The following is a 21458-nucleotide window of genomic DNA, read 5'->3' as shown; positions in this document are numbered from 1 at the left end:
CGATGAGCTTTTTTTTCCCTTTGTTTCATTTATTAAAATTCAATAGGATACAAAATATATCATTAAAAAAAAAGAAATCTCTGCACAGATAATAAATAACTGATCATGGTTAAGACATGTTCAGTATACCTAGAGGTCACAAATGATAATATTTTGATTTATTAGATAAACACTAAAAGCCAAAACTCATCCAAAACAGTAAAGTTTCCAGGATTCACCCACTAAAAAATGTTGAAAGTATGTTTTTGCGCACTTTCCATTTGGCTGCTTTGTACGATGATCCCCAAAACCACATTGAACCAAATTGCTCTTCTGAAGACAGAAATACCCTAATATGCAGCTAATATAGATGCAGAAGTAGAATAAAAACTAACCTCAGTAATGCAGTATAAAAGAGAAGCTTTAGTCGTAAAGACAGGCCAAGCAAATCCTGCTCTCTCAGCTCAGTAACAACAAAACCACCTCTCTATAAGTACAATGGATATAATGGAATTGAATTTTAATTTTTCATTGAGTTAGCGAGATCTAGTCTCTGGTAGATATACTAATGCACAAGATATAAGATAACATGACACGTTATGTCACCTCCTTCATATAGCATCTGGCAAAGTAAATGCTATTACTGTAACAGACCTCGCTGAGGTTTGATTTGTCATCATGGTATGCCACTTGATAATTTGGTGTGGAAACCTCAACTATTGCCATGAAAAAACACAGCTAGAAAAGGAATTTGTCATGTCCCCCAAGACGGGGTAATCAAAGGTACCGGATTAGGAATGTAGGAAAAAGGTTTCATTCCTTTCAGTTCTAATCATTTAATGGTCTCTGGAGAAATCGAAGCGGTCAATGATTAACACATAAATTAATACACGTGTATGCTTGCTATGTTGCTTATCATATATGTGGGATTATAAATCGGTAGCTTATGTCATTAGACTCTTAAAGATGCAATAGCATCTCTTCTTGGGAACAAGTGGAACTTAGGCCCTGCCAGACCACTGCAGGATCCTTAAAGTATCAGTCTATTTTATGTCCACACAAAAAAGGCCTGGAAAGAACTAAGGCAACCAATCCACAGCAGCTCAAGATGCTTCTCTTCACAGGTGGAAAGAGCAAAGCGTTCTCTTTTAAAGTGAATGAGAACTCTTTATTTTCATTTTACCATTTATTTACTCTTGGTTTGTCACAGTGAGGCTCTGCCTTTACCATGTGAGAAGGCAAGAGAGAATTAGAGAAAAAGCCACACTAGTACAATCACAAAAGGTGTGCTGCTTTTCCGTTACTTGTAACAGGGCTCCTCTATCATTTGTACTAAATGAAGCCCTTTCCCCCGAATAACAAAAGGTTGAAAATCCTGCCAGATTAGAAAGTTCCATTTTTGGTAAGTTAGAATTGATTTTGTTTCCTTGGGCTCTCCTCTCCATCCCACTTCCTGCAGTTTTTATTCAAATGCTTTGAAAATTAAAAACAAAACAAAACAGCCTCCAAGACAGAGTAGCGTGTAATGCCAACATTGACCGCAAGACAGGGAAGCTGTCTCAGCCCTCCAATTGTTTCCTGATAGTCATAAAGAGAAAGTTGCATCCAGTGTGAGGATGACAAAAGCAGATTTTTCCTTTCACCACTCCCCCCCGAGGTTTTCCTCAATCCATGATGAAGCAACCAAGGGGAATTTGTTCTGCGTAACTGCAAACCTACAGCTTGTGCAGCGCAGCCCAGCTTTGCAGCAAGTGTCATTATTTAGCGTTTGGCCACGACTCCTCCCGACTCCCGTTATATTAACTACGCATTTTTGACATGGAAACCATGCACAATTTCTGAAGTCTTTTGTGAAGGGAAAAATGCCATCTAATTAGACCACATGTGCAGAGAAGCATCTGGCTCGGAGCACAGCAGCTTACGCAGTTCCTTGAGTTGTCGTGGAGACAGCCGCATGACCGCTCGGAGCTGGAACTCGGGGGCACAGCTCCAGATGCACTTCTAACGTGTTCTGACAGAGAGCAGATGGGCAGTTGTTTCCTGGGCCAAAACCGCCAACTTCGCTCCCCTCCAGACCCACATGGCCTCAATGATAATTTTGATTTTGTAAAAGTCCTTCTCACCTGCCCTGGAACCTCAGGCTTTCTCACCTAGGAAACAGGACTAAGCCTGCCAAGGTTTCCACCAGAAGGCTCCACAAACTTCAGTCCCATTCATATAACAGTTATAAGAACTAGCAACTGATGAAACATTACCCAAATATTTGTATTTTGCATATAATCATTCATTGCAATGTTTTATTTTGCATTCAATTCAAATTGCATTCATGAAAAAAAGCCCATGAATTTCTGCAGCTCATGCACTACACAACACGCCTGGCTGGGGAGGCCTGATGCTATTTTCATTACTAACAAAGTAAAACAAATTTTATCCACATGCTCATAAGAAGAGCTAATAATAGCATCCATTATCGTGGTGACCTCACAGCTCTAAGACCCTATTTTCAGTTTCTTAATAGTCTTTCAACTGTATGAATTTATGCTTCATGTTCCAGATTCCTTTTTAACCTTAACGATTTAGTTCAAATTAGCTCAGCACTCTGCTAGGAATACCTTCTAGGCAAAGGCAGTTGACTAAAACATCACGGTCTCTCAACTGAAAAGCTCTGCCACTCCAGGCCAGCACTGGGAAGGCACACTATCTTCTATTCACTTTAGAAAACGAATTTCTAGGAAAAAAATTCCTTGGCTCAAACTCCCTCAGAAAGAACCGCAAGTTGTTACTACAGCTGCCTGCAGACTCTGCGCATTCTAAAGCATGAGATTTTCTCTGCAATTGCTTCATCTGCTGAACGGCTGCTGCAATGACAGGCCAGAAGCCGAGAAAGCCACGACAATGAGCATGGAACAGCAGTAAAACACTCACCGCCTGCCTGTCCCAGCTTCACAGGAGCTGAACACTGCGCAGGCCTGGACGAAACTCTTTCCTGGTGCCACCAAGTATCTACGTGATGGATGCTAGACATTTTCACAGCAGGCGTTTCCTGCTGAAAATCCAGGAAAGCTGGCTACTAAGGAAAAAGTTACCAACTAGCCAAAGTATTTGCACTGAGAAATTAGCATTTTGAACTTCCCCTATTAAAACCTAGAATCAAGCGCCAACTTGAGCTGCCCTTTGAGCACCTAATAAACATAGATGCAAATTTGCTCTACATGGGTGTAACTGCTTTGACCCAAATGCACACATAACAAAACATTACATAGCTATTTTAGCATTAAAAAAAAAAACACACAAAAAAAAACACAAAAAAACCACAAAGGTATTAAATTTTAAGAATGTAAACACTACAACTTAGCAGACATTTACCAATAATTGCTATACCTACGAGTCACACCAGAACACTTCATTAGCACATAAAAGTCACTGTCTGCTAAACCAATCGATTTGTGTATGTGTTTTTTTTCCCCCATGCTTTAATTTTAGCATTGTAAAATTAGATTCCTCCACCTGCAAAAGTTGAACATCTACAGAATGAAAGTTGCTTAACAGTGTTCTTAGCTCTGGTAACACAGGATCTGACATTCAACAGCAATTCAAACTCATTTTCAGGGTTCAACAAAATACTCAAGAACTTCTAAAAAACATTTGTGTCACGTACACCCTCCCCCCCCAAATACTCACAATATGCCCCACTTTATCAAGTATAAAATCTTTGAGTGCTTAGATTTACACTGTACATAAACATTTTCAAAGCTTAAAAACAATTCCTGTGGTGCTAAAGAGTTAATACTTTGTAGCATGGTCACTGTAAACAAGCACAATTTCAGCTAAGCAATATTGCTGTCAGAGACACAAGGCTTTGCAGGTGTGGGCAATAATTAAAGGTTTCAGCACATCTACCTGGGTGAGGTATTTTTGCCTACTATTCCAAGGAGAAAGCCCTCTCTGCGGAGAGCAGAAGAGCTCATTAATGAGGCTAATTAGGTGTAAAGGGGGTAGAGTCTGGCATCAGCTGCAGCTTATAGTAGCTAATCATTAAGCTCTGTAATCTCTACCCCAGAACAGCAGATGATCATGTTCCTAGGTGACTGATGTTGCTAAGAAAATTTTCAGCACCTGAGTACCTGACCAAATACTTTTTGGTGATGCTAAAAACTCCCTTAACCCTCTGCATGCCAGACAGTGGACTCAACATCATTTCCTCACACAGCAGGATTCTAACAATACATATCCAAAGGGATCTGAACTTTACTTGAGGTCTCCAATGCAATTCATCTCAGAATTAAAAGAAGCAATGACATCAACGGTGTATGGAAAGAACGCCAGTAAGTAATGGTTGGTGGAGAAATGTGCAAGAAGAATACAGCTAAGAGCAATAATGCTTGAAAAAGAGTGACCACACAAACCTCCTAAAGGTTTGCGAGTTCTCCCTGTAATTTCTTTGCACAAAGCAGTGAAGATAATTACAATACCACAGGGATGAAAACCTTGTTAATAAATATGTAAAATAAGGATTTCGTTGTACTCATCTAATTTGAAATGAGAAAAAGGACATAATTTCCATGGAGAGAGAATACATGAAAGCAGAGCTCAATCTGGAATTTGTTTTGTAAAATGAGTTGCAAGGATAGCAAACTATTCCAGCACCTCAACAAGAATGTTTGAGTTGATCAGGCAGACCAGGCTCCTTACCAGCAGCCTATCGCTCTCCTTTTTTCTACTGTTGAAGCAGCCTTCAAAAATTCAAGATTTTTAGATTCAATTCAAATTCAACAAAAAATTAGTATCTTTAATAGCAATTATTTTACTGCCATTGTTTGTAGAAGGTATTTTTTTTAGTTCCTGGTATCCACATGATTTCCACTCCTAGAATTTGCAGGGAAAATTGCAGTAGTTTACATTAATTTACAAATAAAAACATTCTATTAAATTGCGTATGCCTGAGTCCTGTTTATTGGGAATCTCTATGGCAGAGTACCTCCATCTAGTCTCCTTATGAAACTGATAGATTGAAAGCGTCAACAAGAAAAGATTTTACAAGCTGTTGTTCTTTATAATTTTGGTATTTTTGCTGATTTTACATTTAAATAAAAAAACTACTTAGAATCTTTCCATCTATAGTAGATAGGGACGAATATTTTTGCTAATATAATATTTGCTACACTATTTAATGTTACAGAAATATATTGTATTACTGCATGCAATGATAACCAATAGACTACGCTGCTTTGCTAGTGCATTGTACTCAGTATTCTGGAATGCTTCAGGCCTCCCAATCACAGCATCCCTCCAAAACCACTGGCTCCCTCCCAACTTATTATCAGCTGCTTGTACCGTGCACAGAAAGTGTTAGCATCAAAAAGTATGTGTAAAGGGATAAGAACCAGCTCTAGACAGACATTCAATGTATTGTGTGCGTTTGGGTATCCACCTAAATGCTATCAATAACTTGTGCACCTTCCCATCTTTGCTATGACAGGACTCAAGTTGCCAGTATCATGGCTGGATGTACCAGACACAGAGAAACTTAAAATACTTATTAACAACAGAAAACCCACAAGCAGGAAGAAAATTTTTAGGAATCCTCCTTGAGGAGGATCTGGAAACATTCATAAATGAAATAAAGTAGTCATGCTACACATCGTAACAATACCCCTTAAATCACCTAGGTCACTAACAATGCATTGTGCCCAAATATCTGTATTACGTGTTGTCATACCTATTGCATTTATTGATTGCATTTTGATAACTCACCTCTGCAAGTCCCTGAATTATTCATGACAGAAAACCACACCAAGATCTGAAACATATTAGTTATAACTCTTGGGTTATCATTAAAAGCTGTACCTTTTGAAGAATGCATTTTCATATTGACCAGGAAACTAAGCTTCAATTTTGTATAGGTCACCAGATTGCAGAGTGATTAAACCAGCGTATTTGGCTGATCCTTATCATCAATGGAATGCAAAAAAAAAAAAAAAACAACTCAGTTTCCTCTGTTTTTGTTCACTAACTGAAATGGTTAAGAAATAAAAACATTTTGTGAAACCAGAGAGATGAGCGAGTACCACTGAGGTCATAATGGCTGGAATGTATTTAATACAAACTCCCCTGTCTCCATATTACCTGTGGATATTACCTTCGAGCTGCACAGATTAAATTACACGAGCTGCTCATGGCTCTCATTATAATCAGGGTATGGTTGAACACACCAAGACAGCTGACACTGGTAATCCAAGACTCCTCTTAGCATATAGAGAAAAGATCTCCAATAATACGTAGCACTGTCTCTTACAACAATACAGAAATCAATTGAATGGGATGATAAAAATTCTGTGTAGTCTGCACCATACTATTTTTAATAATTCTGCAGATGCAGCATAAAGACAAAAATACCTTGTGTAATACAGATTTTTACAAAAGCCTTGAGATAAGCCCATTCCCCAGCACTGAAGGCACTGTGGCTTTAGCTTCTACTCTAGAATGACATGTATACAAGAAGAGATGGGCAAATAAGGTACTCAACACAGTTTCTTAAACAGAAAGATGATTTGGAAACAAAACCACTAACAAAACAGTGGTTCACTCAGTGCCTGAAATAGAGATGGGATGGGAGAGCCTTGTCCGCTCAGGGCCTGAAACAAGTTCTTGCCTTTTCTTTCTCACTTTATGACAAGTTGTGTAATTCTCTAGCAACACCATTTCTAGTGGCTGATACCCAAATTTAGGATAAAGAAAAAAAAAAAAACAACAAAAAACAACAAATGAAAGATGAGTACAAAACCACAGTTTCATAACAGAAGGGCCGTAACTGATCACATGAAAAGGCCTGGTGTTCTGTCTCCAAAGTAGCCAAAGCAGATGCTTTGGAAAGACCAGGAAGGTGGAAAGCCTGAATGTTATTTCTCCCCTCTATCAGAGGGATCTTCATCTGAAGAAATTCAGTTAGTCTGCTGTCGCTCATATATTAAATAAACCTGAACGAAGGCTTCTTTCAAGTCTCTCTCCAGTCTCCCCCCATGACCAATAGAAAGTTCCTCAGTATCATCCAATAGGCTTTACCCAGCAGGTTTATTACCTATTGTACAAAGAATAGCCCCTTGTTTGTTTCAAATCTGTCCTGTTACAAACCTTACTGGATTGCCCCTTTTTTATTTTTTATTTATTTTTTTGATTTTGTTTCTGTTTTTATAGTGGAATGAGAACAATGAGAAGTCACTCCCTACCGACCTCCTTCAAATTGTCTGGGAGACCTCTTCCTGCAAAACACTCTACAAGATTGTCTGGCACGCGTAGTATCTTCCAATATTCAAACAACCAGATTAGACATGTTATGGGAAAAATGTGCAAAAATGCTGTCTGTAAGCAAAAGGTAGGTATGTTTAGCTACCAGGATAAGTATGTGCAGGTGTCAGAATTAAAGAGAGGAAGAGCACAATGTAACTATATTGTATTTTCATCAGTGATGATAAACTTTGTTTCCCCAAGGTCTAACTCACCACCACAACTATGTATGTCCCAAGCTTGGTCTCTAGAGACATGAAAAAACATACAGAGGAGGGATTCCAAAATTTGACACTATTTCTGCATTGTTTTAATGTTCCTGACAAGTGCTCCATTGTTTCTTAGCCATGTACACACTTCATTTCAGTAATTAGCTGTCAGAGAGGGCCCAACAGCAACTTAGCATTGTCTGCTCAAATCATATTAATGAAACGCAATCCACTCAAATGTCCTGAATGCATATCTGTAATTGCATTAAATAGAGAGGCTGGGGACATCAGCAAACTTCAACTTCTGAACATGGCATTACAATCAAGCACGTTAATCCGTTATTTCCTAGGGATTTGACAACCAACTAATACTGCAGAGCTTCCCGTGCAATAATAAAGACTGATGTTCCAACATTACTTTGGTTTTTTTAAACCGTAAAAAGTGACTTTTTAGACTCTAGGATATCAAAGTAAAAGCTGTGCATAATATTTGTGAATGCAACATCCTTAAAGGCAGGAAAAAAAACAAAACTGCAGGTTGCAGCATCATGGAAGTAGTTTCTGTGTTTAGAAATTCAGCATCTGCACATTAAAACTAAACGTAGGATACTCAGGATACACTAAGCATATTAAAAATTAAGTAACACCCAAGATCCTTATCAAATACATAGGCTTTTAATGTTTCCTATATGACTATTATGATCAGTGTCCCCACAGAATACAAAGTGCAATTCATTTCTTCTCTTTGCAAACTGACACTTGCCAGTCAAATCATTGTATCATTTTCTGTTTCATGCCCTTCATCACCAAAGACTTTTCCAAAAAAACAGTTTTGGACAAGATGAAAAATAAGACACAAGAAAAACATTTAGGGGAAGTGTCCTGTGGGTATAAATAGATTCTGGAAAACTTCATGTCAGTTATGACTGCAAAATTGCAATTCAAGTTTAATTAAAATTGAGCACAATAAGCTATGGCGAGATAACGGATGGGAAATGTAGCTTTAGGGCAGAGTTACAGTGCCTAAAACCCTGGCTAGTAGTGATGCTTTTGTTTTGGTTCTGTTTGGCAACTATTCTCAAGATTTCTGAAACATCTTAATTATAACAATTCACAGAAATTCACAGAAGAGAACAGTGCTGCATTTGAGTTAACTCAAGATCTGCAACATATGTCAAATAGATGAGATACTCAGTGCTGCAATAGGATCTAGTCTTTAATTTCACTCATGTTCATACCCATCTGTAAAAAAATTAATATCTTTCCTCACACATGTAGAAATTCTTTGAATACCATTTCTCTCCATAGTTGAAGGTAGCAATCAAATCCTGTGTCACACAGACCTCCTGAAGCCTCCGGAAGAACTTTGACTCAAGGAAATCTACACTCCTTATCAGAAAGAGCTTCTTTGCTCACACTGGAAACTCTTCTAAGAAAGCTGGAATGCAATTTAGTCAAGATGTAAAGGAGAACGCATGATTAAGTGACATTTAGAAGAGAATACATACTGCAAACATTCGCCTAAAATCCCCAAATGAGGAGAGATGAGACATATATATGTTTTTAAAATTTTGATTACCAAGTCCTCCCTACTAAATGGAAAGCTATTACTTCAAAACAAAACATAGCTCTAGTTTTAATAGATATTTTTGTGGAAAACACTTACATGCATGTTACAACTAAAAATTTACCTTAAGCATGAACTTCGTTGCTTAGGTTCAGCTTCTGTAAGAACTAATTTAAAAGAACCCAACGCTTTCTGAATGATGCTGGTTAGGTGCTTTTAATTACAGTGAATACACTGCAAAAGTATCACCAACACAGAAAAAAAAAAAGCATTACTTGCTATCACTCCATGGAAACTAACTCTACTCACAAGATTCTATTGCAAGAGACAATACATTTATTTATTATTTTTTAGGCAAGTAAGTAAGGCAATGACAGCATTCCTATTCTTTGTCTGCCTTCAAGTGCTGAGTATAAAATGGATGTATATGTGAGAAGAAAGCATCTTAGATAAGAATGTTCTTTATATTTCATATGCTTTTAGTGGAGAATTTTGTTGACAAATGAACTTTACCTATACAAGTACAGGCAGATCCTTTAAGGAAGGCAAATTAATCACATTTGTAATCCTTACAAATTGCTTTCATTTTCACCATTAATCCTCTCTAAGAACAAACGCTCTAGAGATACAGATTTTAACTAGTGCTTTGAGAGCTTCACCAAAAATAATTATTTGATACATCTTTGATTTTCACTGAACAGCAGGACTAAGCAATGTTCGTATAGCATTTAGAGTGCATTCAGAGCAAAGACATGCCACCTTCATTTCATTTTAAGAATCTAGTAATGCTTAATGCTAAATAGGATGCTTCAAGAGAGCAATGTCAGTAATAAGTTTTATTAGTTTAGAACGAACAACGTATATGTATGTACACAGAAAACTGGCATATGATTCTCACACAAGAGTTACTATGAAATTTCTTATTTTATAAATCACAAAACCAAATACTACACCAGAAATTATTCAAAAGAGAGCTACATTACAGACATAAAAGTAACCTTTAAGGAGTTAAATTGTCCTCAACTACAAGTCAAGTTGAAACTTATTTAATTAGGTTCTGTATTTGAAAAAATGAAATAAATTCTTTCATTAACTAAACCAAACTCCCTTAAAGGCAACAATATGTTCCCTCTCTGTCAGGACAGAGCGCAATGAAATCTTTATTTTAATTGGGGTTAGCTACGGGGCCATTTGGCTTCAGATGCTTTGTTTATCAGCCCTAAGCTTTACAGCTTAGCCAGTACTTGAAATATTTTACTACAGAATGATTTCATTAAAAAAAAAAAAAACAACAAAAAAAAACCCTCTTCCAAGTAGTTTTATATAGAGATCATTTTAAATGTGCATTTCAAAACTTGGAAGTCCAAGCCAAATGTATCTCGAAAGAAAAACACTGATTTCCTTTGGCATTATTGTGATGCAGGTCTCCCTTACAAACGCCTGTTTTAATGGTATCTGCATCGTGCCCTTCCCTAAGCAACCCAGCGAAGATGCAGCTGTAGAACAATGGATCTCTCCATGGCGATGACTACAGTGAGGCAACCAAACACACCTAATTTTTGTCCTTTGTCACAACCACACTTTTTTTGTTGTAGACAATGTTTCAGAACCCCTAGCATTGTGCAGATTTACATTTCATACCTAACCAGGGCTGCATGAAATGAGGAAGACCTTCTGCATGCGTAAGAACTCAGACAAACCTCTTGTAAAAATAAAAAACATGCTTTATATAAAACTCACTTAAGTGAACAGCTTACATTCCTTTTTTTGTACATCTTTGAACTTCTAATGTGAAGACCCTGTGATCTGAAAAGCTTTGAGTTGATCATGCTTATTTTAATTCAGTTTTAAAACAAAGAAAATGAATTCTTATTAAGTAGGTGACACCTCTTCTCTATATTAAACCAATTTACAAATACTATTCAACTTCAGTAACATAGTTACTGAAAATATTCCAGAAAACAGTTATCACAAGAATGGACAGTGAATAGGAACTCCACAAAAGCATACACTAGTTCGTTTCAAACTGCAGCTAAAAATCAACGAAATAATCCTGTTTTATTGTGAGCGTCAAGCATAGACTGAATTTTGGATTTACTTCTGAAACCTCCAAGCCTTAGTGTTTCTAAAAATAAAAATCTCCAAACCTAATTTCCGCATATGAAATACAGTATTACGATATTTTCATATTCTCTTCTTCTATCACTAAAATTTGATCTGTCAAAGACAGACTTTCTCTTTTTCAGAATTTTAAGAATTGTTTCATATAATTCCTAGCTGTTTTTCAGGATATTGCTGCTACATTGCTAATAGCTATATACTTGTTTTATACTAGACCAAGCTACATAAATTAAGAAATAAACACTATGCCAATACTATTTTACTAAGTCCAGTTTAAGAATTTTTTTTCTCGATTTTTAAAACAAACTTACTGTCTTACTTTTGTTCTCAGCAATAAAAGTATTGCTGCCAAATCTGACAGAATAAAGTTTAACTTAAACAAGGCACTGATTTATGTGCTTCATGTTTATGCTACCTTAAACCTTATTATTTGTAGGTATATATATATTTATATTTAGTGTTGACAGCCATACATTTTTCTCTAGATAGCTTTTTGCATATCTTCTCTGTACTGTTCCCATGTGAGAACTGTAATGAAATGAGCTGCTTCTGCAACTTCTCAGCAGGTATTTTGATTTCAGACTAATCACAGTTTTCTCTACAATCTTTATACAATTTATGTCCTGATCATCTAACAAATAAGTAAAAGACTTAAATTGACATCAATATGTATAGTTTTCTCTAACAATGCAAACTAATTGTATATCTCTAAACGAGAAAAATGTTTATTCAAAAAAATAAATAAATCTAGTGAATATACCAACTATTGAGTTCAAAGCAAAAACACCACATGTGTCTAAATAAATATCAAGGAAGTGTCAGAGGTAAATGAGGAGAGACCAGGTGAAATGTGTGTGATGTGTTAATTGTATTCAAAAAAATAATAGAGGCAAGACAGAGAAGCTGAACTTCCAATTATCATAATGGTATCTACTTCACAACACATTTTCAAACTTAAAAGAGACATTTTAAACCATAGGAATTCTGAGTAGAATACCTCCAGCTGTGTTCTGCATAAATCTTGTACACTGTACATACACGGTTTATTTAAATACCAAGTAAAGTTATGACTTACAAAATGCATATTTCAGTCACAATAGAATATCTGTCATTGCCAAAAGTTAGTCATCATTCAATGAAAGGAACAGAAAACAACAAATTAAATTAGAAAAAGATATGAAAAGAAGGAACTTTTTTATTCGATGTGTTACTAGACTGAAGTTGTTTGTTCTTTAAAGAACAACACATTTATCATCCCTCTGCGGGGTTTATATTTTAGATATAGAACGAAGAAGAAAAAAGGTGGTGGTCTCATTGCTGAAATTATTTTTGCCTATATAACATTCTGGTCATGAGCCAGAATTTATCTTTTACTAATGCTCTGTCCATACCAAAATCAGTGTATTTGGAAAAAAAGCTGCCTAATTGTCCAATGATATACACAAGACAAAGCAAACAAGGGGCTTAGTCCCGTTCCATATTCTCCCCTCAGAAGCCCCACGCAAGTAATGAGGACAAGGTGAACACCCAGACTGCAGTACCCCCGTCCCTCCCCAGGACTGCAGAGTCGAGGTGACAGCATGCACACTACTGAAGCTTCCTTCACATGTGATTTTGCTAAGCCCCAGGGCAGTATCAGAATACCTCAGTGTGATGCTGAAGAAAAGTACCTCTGAATGAGAGCAGGTCTCCTATGCTGTCTGTCACAGCAATCAATCACACTGAACTGTCAATTATGCCAGGCATACAAATGTCTCATTCTGTCTTTAAGCCTGTAACTTTTTAGGCTTTAACAGAATGAGCTCTACCACTTATCTATGCAAATCATTACAAATAATGTTGATTTACTGCCTTTCCCTTTATTTAAATATCCCTTTTTGTACTAGAAGCTTATGTTCCAAATCATACACAATCTGTAATGTGCATGGTGAAAGCCCAGAGCAGCCTTTTTCTGTTATTAAGCTCTATTAGTTTGTTCCTAACCTGATTAAATATTCTAATCTTTATCATTATTCCATCAAGTTTGCCTGCTACTGAAGTCTACTTCAGAAATCTAAAACCCCAAACCTCTTCTACCATCCTCTTTCATGGGCTACTTTCTGTTGAAATTTATAGCTGCTCACACTAGTGAGATTGTAGATTTTCACCTGCCTGAATGGTCTTTTGTTGTTTGTTTTTGTTTTTCTAATACAAAATGGAACTTATTCATAGGTCATTTAAAAAACACACACTCACCGAGTGCCTTACACAGAAGACGAATTCAATGGTCCTGTTATTTTATCCTTGGTGTTTGTTTACTTCATTGTTCTACTCTAAGTCCCCTGCGCTTTATTAGTTCAGGAAATATCTTCAACTTTTGCTGCATGGCAGCATTTGCACACTGCTTCATTGCTTGCTGGGGCTATGCACTCTCAATTATAAGTAAAGTACCAGGAGAAAACACAATAAAAACAAAGGCTAAATATAAGTCAAAAATAAAGGCTTGAAACAAATTGAGGAAAAACAAAAACAAATGTAGAAAATGGTACAAAACACAGAGAATCTGGTGTGAAAGGCACAGAGGAATAATTTATCAGCTGAACGTACAAATCCTTCCACAGTAAAGCTGAAGTATCATGGTTCTTTCTGCTCCTCACCGTAAACCTTCCCTGGTAATGGGAAGATTTAGAGGCTTTTGAACAAGGATACTTTTATTTCTCCAGCACCAACACAGAAGACACCCAGAGTGACCTTACCCAGTTTGATGGCTGAACATATAATTTCTACCGAGGCTGCAAAGTTACTCATACAACGAAACACAAGATTCACAATGCTCACAGATTCCAACAAAGATAACACAGAAACTTAAGTGTCAGCATGTAACAGGTAAACACCGACAATCTCAAGAGCAGTCTTGTGAGCACCCGCCCTCTGACAACCACGTGCAAAGGAACTTAACGTTTCAGCTATTACTGCACTACAAGGTGCACAGAACACGATCCTTACCTTGGACAACGTTTCCAGACTGAAGTACAAAACCACCCCCATTCTACCTATTCTTTGATTTTTGGTTTTGTACTTACAAGCCCCTGACATATCAAGACAACTCTGGTGACAGGGAAGGATCTACTCTGTATACAATGCATACCTTTAAAACTTACATGTGGGGAAAATAAAAAGCCACACAAATGGTGGCTACATAGGTAAGGAAGCAACTGAGATGTGGCAATTACTGGGAGTTGGAAACAACTATTTGCTCTACCACTGAATAACTTAAAAAACATTTTACCATGGCAACAATCACACTTCATAGTGGATAAAGCATCAAATGCTACAAAGCCTTTTCAAAGCACATTATGCACCAGTACGTAACGTGCACATTTCCACATTCCTGCACACATACTCCAACAAAATTTCTGTTTGGACTCATCTAACGTTTGCCTCTTTACTCTGCACCACATGCCATCACTTCTTTTCTGACCTCTGTCCCACTCAGATCTCAAGGCGCTGGCATTGTTAAAGGAATTGATAGTGCTAGTCTGAGCAAGGGACTGGCATAAAACAATACACTGACCTTACGTCAGGCCATCACACTGTTGCTTTAATGTCTTCCTGAGAAATGTATCAATTTGTGTTACTGGTATCACCATACTACTTACGAATCCCTGAAGCTTAAATCCTAACCGGTGTAAGAAGCCAAAACAGTTGAGTAAACTATCCTCTTAGAGCACTTTGAGGCTCCCACTGCTGGGGGACACACTAATAACTATGGAGCTAATCTCTGTTTAGCACCTGGGTTCAGGCTGATAAACATGAATAAGATTGAGAAACTAATCATGAAGGCATAAAAGAAATTAATGGAAATTCATGAAAAAGATTCGCTTCATAGAAAAGATTCACTTATTGTCAGTAATTCCCAATGCATTCAAGTTTGTACTGATTTCTATTTACAATTCTCATTCAATCTGAAAGCTGCAGGTTATACAGAATAATACAAGTCTTAAACTAGAAATATCATCCACTGGCAGAATCACTGTAACACCACTAGTTCCTTCGAACAGTTCTGTTTCATTATTAGCATCTTAACGCTTCAGTAAGTTCCCAACTACTATTCCATATGTTTTAAATGTAATTGAAACACAACAATGGATGTTTCAAACCACAACAACATATTTCCTTAGTTCGATACAGGGAGGCAGATAATTTCATTCTTGTTGGAGACATCACAAAACAGAACAACAGTATTTTCCAGGAATCTGCAAAAGTTAAAGTTACTGGCCATGCCTTCTCAAGACCGAAAGCAAATATTCAATACAAATGTGTGTGTGTGTACGCACACACACATCTCAATAAGATATTAATCAATAAGATGCTAAAAACATTTTTCTATATATTTTTCATTCCAACAGTAATTTCATAATATCCACATGAAAAAATTAATTACACTTTTAATACAATCATAGCTCCATTTACCGTCTTACTCCCCACTCTTTTTAAACTTACTTTGTTTAGAAACAGAGCAGAGCTTGATAGTTAACACTGTTATTACTTCATTCCGATCCATTTGCCAACAGAGAGAAGGGCCTCTCAAGGAGAGCAAAGAAATAAAGGATTTCATCGGGCAGACTTTGAGAAAAGGGTGTGAGCCAAATAATAACGAATACAGTTCTCACTACAAGTATTGCAACTGTATTAATTATTTCACCCCCTCAGAGACATTGCCACAAATTACGAGACTGGCACATACTGGGAGTATGCACAGGTGTCGCCACTGAATAAATCCAGTATAAAATATGGAAATTAGGAATAACTAGCATATTCACAATCCAGCAAAATCAGATTTATATGGATTATATAAATGAGAGAAAGGTCTAGCTTCAGGTAATATGACAATACAAGCAAAAAATTGCTTCACAAAGAACGCAGAGTTCATCACCCTAATGGCTAGATTAATAAAGCCATAATCAACCAGATCAGCGCTTTAAAAATGAACGACAGCACCACGATTCAAATCCAAACGCACACCAAAATCTTTCACATAGATATGCCTTTTCCATTGTGTACCAGAAATAAAACAATTTACTTGATTTCACCTTGCATTACATACACCTCTCACTACAGTATATCACGTATACTGAGTCATGAAAAAGATACCTAATTCTGCAGTGTCTGCAGGTAATAAGGAGTTATCAACTCTAGACAGCAAAGCTGAAAACTACCTGCAGGAGCACTTAGCTGCTGATATCTGCTTGGATTATTAATGTTAAAATTAGGCCCCCTTATCCATTAAAAAGTAGCAGCACTGCAAAAGAAAAGGACAGAAAATTTCATTTTACAGTGTATTTATAGCAATGAAATACAGACAAAAGGAACCAAGATATGGAAACTGGAATACCTCTTCAGATAGTACAGATTCTGTAAGTGCAAGTAAACAAGCATTTCAAATCTGTCAGGGAAAAAAAAAAAAAAGAAAAGAGAAAGAGTTGTATTCCTCACACATTATGCCTGTTGCAAAGTTCACTGGAGTGACCACATATCCGAGGAACAGACAACAAAGCTTCTCACTGGAGAAGACTATGTCAAGCTTGGAGTCTGCTGTTAAACTATGCTAGGTGAAGAAAAGGATCTAACGTGGCTTATGTTACCTACACACTGGCATGACAAACCTCAAACCAGTTGATGGTGTTCTATCGTACCCTACATGCTACTGCTCGTAGTGAATCTACGGAGTGAGCTTACCTTTATCACAGATGTTAGGATGTTTCTTAACAAAGATCGTCTGTGAAAGAAAACCAATGAAACGTTGTCTCTAACCACTAGGTGTCAGCATAAGAAAGTGCACAGTCAACAACTTGGATGCAGTTAACAGGTCTCATTTTCCTCCCCAGTTACCAATATACACAACTCTTAAGTACTGCAAACCACCTTTACATACAGACAGTAATTATAGAGATATTTCTATTGAAGATGAGCTGATTTTGTGAACTAAATACTTAAAACTGATAAAAACATTCCTTCCACAAACAGCAAAAAATTAGGAATTAAAAAAAAAAAACATTCAAGTGAAGAAAATGCTCACAATGGTGTGTCACTGCTAAAGATTTAAGTAACATTCTTAAAATTAACAATCCGCATCAATACAGCCGAAGTAAACACACTGCTTCTAATGTGTTTTATTGTACTTAATAGCAACAGGTTGCAGGGACCATAAGTACACCACATGTACTAGATTCACTTCCACACTTCCAATCTGGCTTAAAGCAATTTGCAGAAACACCTGTGCACAGTAGGAGACACAAATGAATCAGTTATTTTGTTACATACATATTTCTGATTACAGTTGCAGTTTCTATTAGCTGGATATGTGTTTCCATGCAAAAACTCTAGCTATTGAAGTCCTCAGGAAGTTTACAGTAGCAGCAACTCCTTCCTTGTCAGTGTACTGGTTTGAAAATTCAGTATGTTACCTTATTATCTTTGGATTAAAAGCTTCGAAAGAGAGTAAGACTTCCTAATATGCTTAAATATAATACGAATTTAAAGTCTGCTCTGTGACACATTCTGGGCCTACACGGAATAATGAAAAATAACTTCACACCATTTATCCTGGAAAGTCAACTCACACCAGATGAGATGGTCTACATAATTAAATTGCCTTATGAAAACTATGAAAGGAGGCAAAGCTGCTGCTGCTTTGAATTTATTTCCTAATTATCAATAATTTTAAAGCAACAGTCAGATTTCTTGAGTTACAGGACATCAAATGCAGCAAGCTACATCATGTGCAGCATTGCTTACGCCCCATATTTACAGTAAGATGTGAAGGCAACGAGAGAAAAAAAATCACAATGGAAATATGTGAAAATATGGTATGTTCTTTTCCTATAAGCTACATCTTCTATTTGCTTTTCTATTTGTCTCAGACATATCAAAAAGATTTTATTTGCAACAGCTTATTCTGTAAGTTTCAAGAACAATTTTTCCATTTTTTTTTAAAGTAAATGATGACATCCACTGTGGTCTTTGTAGATTCTGATGCACTAATGGATATCAGACTGTACACACCTGAGTATTCCTCCACTATTGAACAAGAAACTCGTATCATTTCGTATGAAACGATCACAATTGTGTATTGTAACTCGTTTGAACGCCTGTTAATATATTACCACACACAGAGTAATCTGAGCTGATCAGATGACAAGAAGTAACAACAAACATAACTACTGTGCAGAAAATCACACTATGTGAGAGCGGAGAATACTGCAAGTATTCTGCAAATGCAGCATCCAGAGTACAGCACACCAGAAAACACAGTGCTTTAAGTTCCAGGATGCATTACTGATCGTCAGTTACGATGCTTTGGAATTACTGCATTTTCTTTTGTGAAATTAGCAAGCACATTTTCTAATTGTTTTGCTCATTACATACTATTGTTTGGAGTTTTGCTGCACCTTCTTCACAGTAGGTTTTCCAAGGGTTTTGAACTAACTTTTAAATGTGATGTTCCCAACAGTAACAATAGTCTCTTACTAACTGCATTCACTGGTGACATATTCTAAAATGGAAGAGAAGTGTATGGCAGTTGTGTGACCCACCCAATACCTTACAGAACATCTGTGACAGAACTGGAAACGGAATGAAGGTTATTTGATCCTGACGTGTTCAGTACATGAAACACTTGCCATGTTTTGCAAATTACCTTTATATAAATCTTTATATTGAAATTTATAATCAGAAATTAGACTTTTAATTTATAACATGACTTTTGAAAGGAAGCTTTGAAATTTTCCACTTCCTGATTCTTAAAATGAGATTTTATGATACATATGTGCAATCATATTTACATGTTTTCTTTGATGGAATCATAAGCGAACTAAACAACCTCTGCTTCCTCAGGTTAGCTGCAATTTCTAGAGAAGTGCCACTGTCAACTGATTTTGAATGTTCATCTTTAACATTCAGCCTTCAAAATACCAGATGGTATTTCCAGAAAAGCAATTTAAATTTTTATTTTTCTTCATAAATCCCTTAGCTAGTTAATCTCACACATATCCAGGCAAAGCATACACCAATATTCCCAGAGTTGCCTGGCAACTACTGGGAGGAGCATCAGAGCACAAGAAGGCCTGCGTAAAGGATGGGAAGTCTCCCTGACATCTTTGTTATATACGTGGACAACGATTTAAATATCTGCCATTATTTCACCTTAAATATTTCAAAAGCAAAATACTTATACTCAACTATATGCACACAAGCCAATGCAATTTATTTTTTCCACACAAGCTATATGCACATCCCCCCAGTAAGAAGTGGAAGGAATCACACTGGCTTCAAAAGTCACTTTGAACCCTGAATATTACTTCTTGGAATAATGCTTATTTAGCGGTGATAACTGGACTGTTTAAAATTCAGACTGAACTACTTTTTCCCTTTGTCTTTAAAGATAACATGTAAAACAAACTATAACAATGAAAAGACTTTAGTTATGGAAACATCCTCGAACAAACAAACAAACAAAAAACACCAAAAAACTATGTCAGCAGTCCAACTTCATTTCTTTTAACATAATGATTAAAATTAGGTTTATTAATGAAGAGATCTGGCGTGCAGACAAGTAATCTTCACGGAAAAGCAGAACGCAAAATACACCTTTTCTCCAACCGTAAGCCTTCATTTTTCCTCCATTCATTTAGACTCCCCACTTACACTCGGAACTCATCATAGCAACTTCCAGTAGGATTCAAGTTTATTTTCTGCCTCCAGAAGTTTGCAGGTGAGATGACAATATTAAGGTAAGAGTATGTTTTCCCCTCTACAGAGATTTCCTGAAGCAGACATTGGTCTAAGCAACAGTAGTTCAATTAAGCCTTTGAACACCAGACTGGGATTTATCACTGCATTTGACTTGAACATTGGTTTGTATTGCATTGGTTTCCCTTGATTTAGAAATAGGTAGGGAAACAAAATGTACTTGGAAAATTCTGAAAATACTCCGTGCATCATTCTACAGTTGGTATTTTTAATTCCCCCTCCTCGATTTTCTGGGACTTAACTCATGAATTAGACCTGAATGTTCATCATACCATTTACCTTGTCTTTCTCTATCAGTTAATGCACACACTTCACTAGGAACCTCCTACATACACTGTAGCCAAACTGGAATGTTACAAAGCATGTGGAAATATATGAATTTGGTTGGATTGACTTGTACTGAAATCCATGAAGTAAGCCTGGAGCACATGCCTCACTAGAAGCAATAAAACTAGGATCAAGCACTGAAAAATTTTTCCCCCACTCAGATACCACTGAATCGTTGCTAACTAGGGATTAACTTTGAACTAGAAGCATGAGACTGAATTTTCCCAACAGTGATTTATCATCAGTGGTTACAACTGCAGCTAGTCCTTATATTTCTGTAAAAGCACAATTCCTTTACTAATTTTTTATGTCCTTAAACCCCAAGATTCCACAGACTTTCATGTTTCAAATTTAAGCATATATTGTGTACAAATAAACAAATCTTTTACTACCTTTAAAAACAATACAATGAATACCCAGGTATTGCAGTGAGAGAAAAAGGTGAACTCTGCATTAGCCTCTTGTAATCATTAATTTATGTTTTTATCAAATTTCTTCTAATTTAATTATTTTCTAAAAGAAGTAACATCTGTCCCCCTCCATATGATTTTTTCTCCTTGTGTGATCTATCATTTGTTGCATCTCTTTCGTTTTTGGAGGCCTGAACACTGTTTTCAGTAATGGTCATCCAGACAGCCACAATATCAACCTTAGTAAGTGGATTATACAACGTGAATCCCTGTTAGCTTCCCCCTCTCCTGCTATAGATGCTTACTAATTTCTTACTTACAGGTTCTATTTTCAGTGCGTTTCTGTAGCTCCCGAAGAAAGATGCTTGTGCTTTTAGAAATGCTCTTGCAACACCATCTCCAGTAGTTGTAGAGACTTTCTTCAATCGGCTCTTCAGAGCAGAAACCTGAAATCACATAACCAGTTTAGATTACTCTCATATCACAAAGCTTAACACTTTGGGACACAGCTAAAAGAAAAAGCTCTCACCACAGCAGCAATTGTAACAAAAAGAGACACTATGAATTCAGAGCTGAATTTTTCTGTTCTAAAATCATTACTCTCACAATTAAGATATGATGGATTCTACTCAAAAACCAATAGGAAGATAAAAGCTTCATTTCAACCTTCTCTCCTACTTAAAATGGGGCACTAGCATGGCGGTAGGTAGTATTTGAAAGGTAGTCCATGAAATTCTGTGTCATTCTTGATTAGAATCCAGGAAAGAATTT

At 36.7% G+C, this 21458-nt stretch overlaps 1 protein-coding gene across 10 annotated transcripts in view; it reads right to left on the bottom strand.

The window, feature by feature from the left end:
• Positions 1-21458, bottom strand: part of DENND1A (DENN domain containing 1A) — a 194465-nt gene that overhangs the window by 52808 nt on the left and 120199 nt on the right. For all 10 annotated transcript variants that reach the window (XR_013940918.1, XM_080561943.1, XM_080561938.1 and 7 more), the window contains one exon: positions 21008-21133. Coding sequence is in view for 9 of the 10 variants with exons in the window: in XM_080561943.1 (XP_080418069.1) it covers positions 21008-21133 (126 nt within the window). In the remaining variant the exon portion in view is untranslated. The remainder of the gene's footprint in view (positions 1-21007; positions 21134-21458) is intronic.

The sequence above is a fragment of the Anser brachyrhynchus genome, assembly GCF_964034855.1.
Source record: "Anser brachyrhynchus genome assembly, chromosome: 19".
NCBI lineage: Eukaryota > Metazoa > Chordata > Aves > Anseriformes > Anatidae > Anser > Anser brachyrhynchus.
This window is presented reverse-complemented; position numbering and strand designations above follow the sequence as displayed.